The sequence below is a fragment of the Aotus nancymaae genome, unplaced genomic scaffold, assembly GCF_030222135.1.
Source record: "Aotus nancymaae isolate 86718 unplaced genomic scaffold, 86718_ANA_hifiasm-v0.15.2.pri h1tg000004l, whole genome shotgun sequence".
NCBI classification, from domain to species: Eukaryota; Metazoa; Chordata; class Mammalia; order Primates; family Aotidae; genus Aotus; species Aotus nancymaae.
The window spans coordinates 59,368,510-59,377,540 of record NW_026988415.1 but is presented as its reverse complement, the minus strand read 5'-3'; the positions used below and the strand labels follow the sequence as shown (position 1 = coordinate 59,377,540).

The 9,031-nt window shown below is 38.1% G+C and overlaps 1 protein-coding gene across 1 annotated transcript in view; it reads right to left on the bottom strand.

Annotated features, from left to right (window-relative positions):
- Positions 1-697: 697 nt before the first annotated feature.
- Positions 698-9,031, bottom strand: part of CHM (CHM Rab escort protein) — a 188,365-nt gene continuing 180,031 nt past the window's right edge. Inside the window, exon 15 of the mRNA XM_012464454.2 lies at positions 698-4,447. Within this exon, the coding sequence (XP_012319877.1) occupies positions 4,256-4,447 (192 nt within the window). The 3' untranslated portion in view covers positions 698-4,255. The remainder of the gene's footprint in view (positions 4,448-9,031) is intronic.

Below are 9,031 nucleotides of genomic sequence, written 5' to 3'. Positions count from 1 at the left end.
ACTTAACCGGTATTTTTTAAAAGCCATCATTAAAGAGAATTCAAACATTTGGAACCATTTTTTTAAGTGTGAATGAGTTTCAAGGTGCTTGAAGGATAATACAGCTACTTATTTAAAAATTCAATCAATTTTATCTTTCTTAAAATTGATTAATTAATAATCTCACAGATAAACTGCCAGTTTTGAGAGTCCTGTTCTCTTTTTAATGTCTCCTTACTGAGGAAATTTAGAAACTACTTGAAATTGACAGAAAATGTCAGTCTGCTTTAATTATTTGACTCAACAGCAAATCATGGTTTAATGAATAATTTCTGCATAAAAAGAACATCAGGAATCTCTTATCTATTGCAAAGGAGTTGTTGGGGCCTCAAACACCTCAAAGAAAAACATTCAGGTTCTCATTTGCCAAACAGATGTGAAAAACATTTCAGATTCTCATCATGTAAGTGAGATGTGAAAACAGTCTGTAGGCAATCAATGTATTATAAATTCATAGCCCATGCTGCACAGCCTCCACAGCACTGATTCCAAACAGAAAAAGGTCTCATCCACCTTTGTTTGATATTGGCATTAATGTTGGCATCTAGAACAGTTTGCAAAGTAACTCATGCCCCTATATCATTTATATCATTTCATTGCCTTTCTCACAAACTTAACACAGTTGGCAGACGTCTAAAAACAAAACCAAATATACAGCTTGACAATTAACCATTTACTTAATAGACTAATATTAAAACATAAATCAGGTTCAAGTCAATCTTCAAATTCTTGGCAGATATAAAAGATGTAAGTACTACAATATATGATACCATGCCTGAAAAGGATTGAAAAGTCTTTATTTCCTCTGAAAACTTATTGTTAACAGTGTATAGTTTATGAATATTCATATATTCATGCTTTTTGAAATACAATAAAATTAGCTGAGTAAAAGACAAATTATTCAATGTCAATAGCAGTAAATAACTTATTTGCAAGAAAATTATTACAATTCCTACTGTAAAGAACCACCAACCACTATTTAGCAATTAAATTTCAACAAACTTTTTTTTGGAACTCTTTAGGACTTTAGACAAAGGCTACCAAGGCTACCAATCCAGGTAACTATGGCAGTGACAGAAGTCAATCATTAATACTGCCATTACTTTAGACAAAGGGCTGACAATCCCAGAAACTAGTTCTAGAAATTACCATCAATATGACCATTTTACTATGGACAAATAAATATTATGGGAGATAGGGAAATTGTTACTCCATTTTCCGGTAGAAAAATATATAAATTGACCTTTTATATATACACATGTATGTATACACATACAGTATATGTTTCTCTGGGCAGGTACACCAACTAGGAAAAAATACAATAGCAACATAGGATAAGGTATTGGTTCTCATACTGATCACTAAACTGAATGGTATTATCATTTTTGGTTAATAAGAGGCATGCATAAACATTTTAAATACATGAATCAAAATTCTTTGATAACATTTTTGAAAACGTAACTTAGCTACTGAAAATTTTCCACTATGTACAACATATTAATTTTATTAATATGACTTCAAGCTTAAGGTTTTATAACAAAACCAAAAGATTATTTTGACTTAAAACTCTAAGAACAAATATTTATTTGCAGCAATTAGGATAACTAAAAAGAAAGCTCTAAGAATAATTTCTATTACATTTTGAGGCAACAGGAAGTATCTAAGGTTCTCAAAGTCTTTTAGTAGTTGTATAATACATGAATCATGTTCAGCAACTTTTACACATTTCAGTAATATTTAATAAATGACCTGAAAACGAAACGCTGACACTGGCTAATGAATGAAACAGGCTACAATAATGGACCACAAACGATCTCCTTCATTGTTCCACATATAGGCAGCTGAAGTTCCACATATTGTTCCACATATAGCCATCAGAATTTTTGTGGTTATTCTAGGCCTATCCTGATTGTCTGTTTACATGAAGGTGCACGCTGCATTCAAGCGGCCTTAACTCTAAGACCATAACAGTGCAATATCTTTATTGGCACAATTTACTGCAATTGTATTCAGACTCAATTGTCTCATCTAGTGGAACCTTTTATAATGTATTGCTGATATCCAGAGGCAAGGCCAATAGCCGGTACATTCATAGGTATGTATTAGACATTGAGTGCATATGCCCCAGCTGGGTTTCAGGAAACATGATTTGATATAAGAAAAATCTGAATCCCTGTGACAAAGTAGGTTATAATGTGATCCTACTGTTCTATGTGACATTATAAAAGGGGAAGCGAAGGAAAGGGGACTAAAGAGATGGGGAGGAGCTGTACACTGGGAGGTAGGAACAGGAGCAGCCTGAGAGGCCAGTAAGTTTAGTTCTTCCATCATTCTGGCTTCAACTATATCTGCAGGGGGTAGAAAGGAGAGGCATGAGCTATGTTCCTTGGTTCTTTCATTTCCCATGAATCTGTGACATGCTACAGCCAGCTTCCTTTAAGAACATTTCTGAAACCTGGTGAGGTCAGGGACCAGCTGCAGTTGAAGTATGTAAGAACTATGTGCTTTACAATGGAGCCATGGCTTACTGATAGACAATATGGGCCATATCTTGTGAAAAAAAATTTAGAGTTTATTTATTTATTTACAGGCAATTATAAGACTAAACTATTGCTCAGATAAAGTAGACCATCAGAGCTTGGCCATTTGAGAAAACTTAAATATAGGCAACGTCACTGTAGCTAGGTTTGCTGCCTATGTACAGACCTAACTTTTTTTTTTTTTTTTGAGACAGAGTCTAGCTCTGTTGCCCAGGCTGAAGTACAGTGGCACAATCTCAGCTTACTGCAACCTCTGCCTCCCAAACGGCTGGGATTACAGGTGCCTGCCATCATGCCCAGCTAAAATTTTATATTTTTAGTAGAGGCAGGGTTTTGCCATGTTGGCCAGGCTGGTCTCAAACTCCTGACCTCAAGGGATCTAACCACCTCAGCTTCCCAAAGTGCTGGGATTACTGGCAGCCGTAATATTTTTATGTAGCATGTATATTAGGGCTTAACAACCGTCATACTCAATTTGAAGTCCTTCGTGGTTGCAGGTTTACCTACCAGAAAAGGAACAGGAACAATTTATAGAGTGTTTTCCTTAGTCACATTTCGAAACCACAATTCTACTTGTTACTATTTTTACTCATCTGTAAGACTATAAAATACTAATTTAAAAAAGAAATTTTCATTTAAAAAGCTTAATGCAATAAAAATGCTGTGATCTATTTTGTTTGAAGCTGACAGCAAGCAATTATTTCCTGCGTGAGACTTTTGATATTCATCGTCAATGGGAAAATTCTAAAACAATTTTCTTCCAGTGATGCCATACCAAAGATGGCACTGCATTTGTCTTCATAACCATTGTCATACAGTAGGCACGGTGCTACTATATATGGAGAAACATAGGCTAAGAAGTTAAAACAATTTACCAAATATCATCAGTAGGACAGCCAGGATTAAATTAGGTCTGTAGACAATTAGCCTAGTACTCTAGTTACTTGACAGACAGAACATCCAAATACCAACGAGTCTATCCATGCCTTTCCTTCCATTCTTTCATTTCTTTATTATTGACCCTTCCCAATATGTAAATAATTTACAAACAAGTATCACTGATACTAAAAAAAACACTACTGGCTTTTTCATAAAAATGTGTAAACACCTTAATATTATTAGCATTTTCAACGCTTCTCAACATAGAAAGCAAAGCAAAATAAAACAAACCCATATTCCAAATACAGGCTTCTATCTAGATCATGATACTTTAGTTTTTCTATATATGTTTTTATCCTTATGTTATAATGCTGTTATTAATAAAGAAACTATAATTCAAATAATCAAAGAAAATACGTGAGCTGGTTCTGAAAATGTGGCTTTCCAACAAAGATCCAAAGTGGCAAACAAAATTGTCCTAAAACCACTTAATTATTAACAATGCATAGGATCACTTTCATATCCATAGTTACATTCCTGAGAATCAAATGATTTATAATTTTCACCTGCTAGTCACTCAAGTTTGGTATTTAAAATGAGCAAGTCAATGTGCTTTATAAGTGTTGTGTGTTCTCGGAATGTCCTCTATAAGGAAAATCCCCTTTCGGATTTCTATTACCTATTTTGCCTTATAATTGCTACTGCTTTCTAACATTTTTCAAACAGTCCTTCTATCAAGCAGGCTCTGAGACCAGTAGAAATTTCCAAAGTGGGGTATTCAGTTTAGTGTGTATCCATTATTCAGAGGGCTCCTCTAGGTTTCCAAGGTTTGTGCTTTCCTTGAGAGTCTCTGAGTTAGCCTCTGGTATGGCACTGGATTCTGAAGCCTCTGGCTGTAAACTGTCTCCATCAAGGACAATGTCTTCAGGATTTGGTGGAGGGGGACAGAAATCTTCATTGGGGCAGATTTCCTGGAAAAGTGTTTCAGCCTAGCCAACAAAGAAAAGATAAAATCATTTTTGGAAATCAGTTTAAAATGTGTGTGCATTTCTGGCACTAACTAAAAAATTAAGTGTTATCCTTTAAAATTCCCTTAAGCAGGTTATAGTACTTTATCAGTATACGTAAACTTCTGTAAGTTTGTTTTCAGAATTCTATGACTTCTCCCTTTAATTCTATACATGTATTCAGGTCCACTCTTCAAGGATGGCAGTACCCGATTAGGTTCATATCAAGTGTTCAGACTGTTGGGAACTGAACCACATTCATTCTATGTATCAACAGAAATACAATTTCCTTAATATTATTTTGTATGATTTCTTATAGAGCCTTGATATAGTTTGGTTCTGCGTCCCCATCCAAATCCCATCTCAAATTGTTATCCCCATGTGTTAGGGGGTGATCGGATTAAGGGGGCAGCTGTTCCCTTGCTGTTCTTGTGACAGTGAGTTCTCATGAGATCTGATGGTTTAAAGTATTTAGCAGTTCCCCCTTTTCTCTGTCTCCTGCCCCCATGTAAGACATGCCTTGCTTCCCCTTCACCTTCCACCATGATTGTAACTTTCCTGAGGCTTCCCCAGCCATTTGGAATTCTGAGTCAAGTAACCTTTTTTTGTTTATAAATTACCTAGTCTCGGATAGTATCTTTATGCAGTATAAGAGGCACTAATAGAATTGGTACAAGGAATGGGGTACTGCTATAAAGATAACCTGAAAATGTAGAAGTGACTTTGGAATTGGGTAACAGGCAGAGGTTAGAACAGTTTGGAGGGCTCTGAAGAAGACATAAATGTGGGAAAATTTGGAACTTTCTAGAGATTTGCTGAATGGTTTTGACCAAAATGCTGATAGTGATACAGACAATGATATCCAAGCTGAGGTGGATTCAGATGGAGATAACGAACTTACTGGGAACTGGAGCAAAGGTGACTCTTGCTATGCTTTAGCAAAAAGACTAGCAGCATTTTGTCCCTGACCTAGAGATCTGTGGAACTTTGAACTTGAGAGAGATAATTTAGGGTATGTGGCAGAAGAAATTTCTAAGCAGCAAAGCATTCAAGAGGTGACCTGGCTGATTCTGAAAGCACTCAGTCATGTGTGTTCACAAAGAGATGGTTTGATATAGGAACTTATGTTTAAAAGGGAAGCAGAGCATAAAGGTTTGGAAAATTTGCAGCCTGACCATGCGAGAGAAAAGAAAAACCCATTTTCTGGGAAGGAATTCAAGCTGGCTACAGAAATTTGCATAAGAAATGATGAGCCAAATGTCAATAGCCAAGACAATGTGGAAAAGGTCTCCAGGGCATGTCAGAGATCTTCCCTAGAAGGGAAAAATGGTTTTTTAGGCTGGGTGGGCCCAACTGCTCTGTGTAGCCCTAGAATATGGTGTCCTACATCCCAGCTGCTCCAGTTCCAGCCATGGCTAAAAGGAATAAAGGTACAGCTTGTACTGTTGCTTCAGAGGGTGCAAGCCCCAAGCCTTGCCAGCTTCCATGTGATGTTGGGCCTGAGGGTGCACAAAAGACAAGAGTTGAGGTTTGGGAGCCTCTGTGTGGATTTCAGAGGATGTTTGCAAATGCCTAGATGACCAGGCAGAAGTCTGCTGTAGGGGTACAGCCCTCACAGAGAACCTCTGCTAGGGCAGTGCTGAAGGGAAATGTGGGCTTGAAGCCCCCATAAAGAGTAACCAATAGGGAACTGTTTAGTGGAGCTAAGAGAGGGCCACTGTCCTCTAGACCCTAGAATAGTAGATCCACCGACAGCTTGTACCACACACCTGGAAAAGTCACAGGGCATGGAACCCTAGCCCTTGTATCAGCATGGCCTGGATGTGATGACATGGAGTCAAAGGAGATTTTGGAGCTTTAAGATTTAATGACTGCCCAGCCGGATTTGGGACTTGCATGGGGCCTACGGCCACTTTGTTTTGTCCAATTTCTCCCATTGGGAATGGAAACATGTACCTAACACCTATACCCCAGTGTATCTTGGAAGTAATTAACTTGCTTTTGATTTTACAGGTTCATAGGCAGAAGGGACTTGCCTTGTTTCAGATAAGACTTTGGATGTGGACTTTTGAGTTAATGCTGGAATGAGTTAAGACTTTGGTGGATTGTTGGGAAGGCTTGACTGGTTTTGAAATGTGAAAAGGACATGAGATTTGGGAATGGCCAGGGGCAGAATGATATGATTTGGTTGTGTCCCCACCCAAATCTCATCTGAAATTGTAATTCACAAGTATTGGGGAGGGACCTGGTGGGAGGTGATTGGATTATGGAGGCAGTTTTCCACATGCTGTTCTTGTGATAGTGACTTCTCAAAAGTTCTGATGGTTTAAAAGTGTTTGGCCATTCCCTCTTCACTTTCTCTCTCCTGCTGCCATTTAAGACGTGTCTTCCTTCCCCTTTGCTTTCCACTGTAATTTTACATTTCCTGAGGCCTCCCCAGCCATGAGGAACTGTCAGTCAATTAAACCTCTTTTGTTTACAAATTACATAGTCTTAGGTAGTATCTTTATAGCAGTGTGAGAACAGACTAATACAAGCCTATTACTGTAATATTGGTATAGTCTCATTTAGCATATAATAATTTTTAACAAGTCACTGTTCAAACGAAGAAAATTCCTCACTGTTTGCTCAACTATTTGCTTTCTGATCTAGTTCCCATTCACTGGACTTTAAGGACCATAGCACTTGTTTAATCTCATGGATTTTGAAAAGACAGCCTCAGTAAAAATGGTGGCTCTACTAATTAGGAGCTATGTGATTTGGGGAATGTTTACTCAATTTCTGAGCTTTGGCTTCCATATCTATAAAATGTCAGAGAGTAAGCCAACATATATGGTAACTATTTTCATTATTACTAATAATAACATAAGTAAAAATGTCAAGATTTAAGTTGAACTTACTAGTATGATAGTGAGGGAATGTATTCTCTCCCCGGGTCCACAAGGGGGTGTAGTTTCAAGAGCAAGAACTTTTCAGTGCCATGCCTCCCCCATCTCTTCATCCGGGAATGAGAGGTCTTTTAAGTTTTCCCACACGCGGGAAAGAATCAAAGATCAATCACTCCAGCGGAAGTTTAAAGTAACTCCTTTCATAGGTCAAAGGGCTTGGATAGGGTGGGAATTCCTCCCAGGTTAAAAGTCCCTGTTGCCACATCTGGCCGGACTCCATGTCTGGATACCCTTCCACGACCTTCGTGGAAGCTTTCTTCTCTTATCTTTTTCTTTCTCCTTTTTCTCTTTCTCTGCCTAAATACATCACTTTCTGCAACAACTCTTTGGGGTCCGATATTTACTTGTGAGAGCACTACGCCCGGTATGGTCCCCTCTCCCATTCTTGGTTGAGAGAGAGACCAATAGCCTGGAAGAACAGCCCACCAGGGAGCAAGCTAAGCCTCCCCTGGGTCCCGGAACCTGGCAACAATAGGGTAACAGAATAAAAAACTTCAAGGGTATGTTTTTGGACACGTCAATTACTACAATTTTTTTAAGTTTTTAAATAATTGGCAAAACCTGTATATATTCAAGGTGTCCAAGGTCATTTGATATACTTATACAGGGGGTAATGATTACCACAATCAAGTTACGTCCATCACTATCAATAGTTACCACTGTGTGTGTGTGTGTGTGTGTGTGTATGTGTATGTATGTATTTGTAGTAAGAATACTTAAAATCTGCTCTCTTGTCAAATTTGAATGTAAGAATCCTGTCATTTATGACAAGATGAATGAACCTGGAGGGCATTATGCTAAGTGAAATAAGCCAAAACACAGAAAGATAATTACCACATGATCTCACTTATATGTGGAATCTAAAAAAGTTGAGGGTGGTTGCCAGGGGCTGGGGAGTGAAGAGTTGTTGGTTTAAGGGTACAAACTTTCAGTTATAAGTTCTGGGGATCTAATGTACAGCACGGTGACTATAGTAAATACTGTGACACTGCATTTTTTTATTACAGCTATTTGGAAATTACAGATGCCTGTCTGTGCTCTCCATCCTGGGAACTCACCATACTTCTTTGCTAGAGACACACAGCCCCTATAGAGGTAGGACCTAGGTTAAACAAAGCCGTTACCTCATATGTGATTCCCCTAATGGTCTTTTTGTCTTACAACTCTATCTTTACAGTCTGTACAAGTTCTCCCTCCCTTTTACCCTCTGCATGCAAACAATCATCAAATTCTATCAATTTTATCCTCTATCTCTTAACTCCATCTGCTCCTTCCCCACTGACATAGCCCAGACATGCACCATCTTTCACCCAGACAACTGCAATAGACTCAATATTGGACTGGGCTCCTTGCCTCTAGAGTTCCCCCATATAATCCATCTCCATGCTACCCTCAGATGAGTCTGTGGAAAATAAAATTCTGTTTATTCCATTTTGGATTAAAATTCTTCAATGACTCCCCATCACCAGTAAGATAACATCCAAGATCCCTACTATAGAAAATAAAAGCCGTCTGACACATACCTTCTCTGATCTTATCATATACCACTTCATCTAACCGTCATCTCTCAGACTTCTTACTTTACTAATACCTGTTTATTTGTATGAAACAAGACACC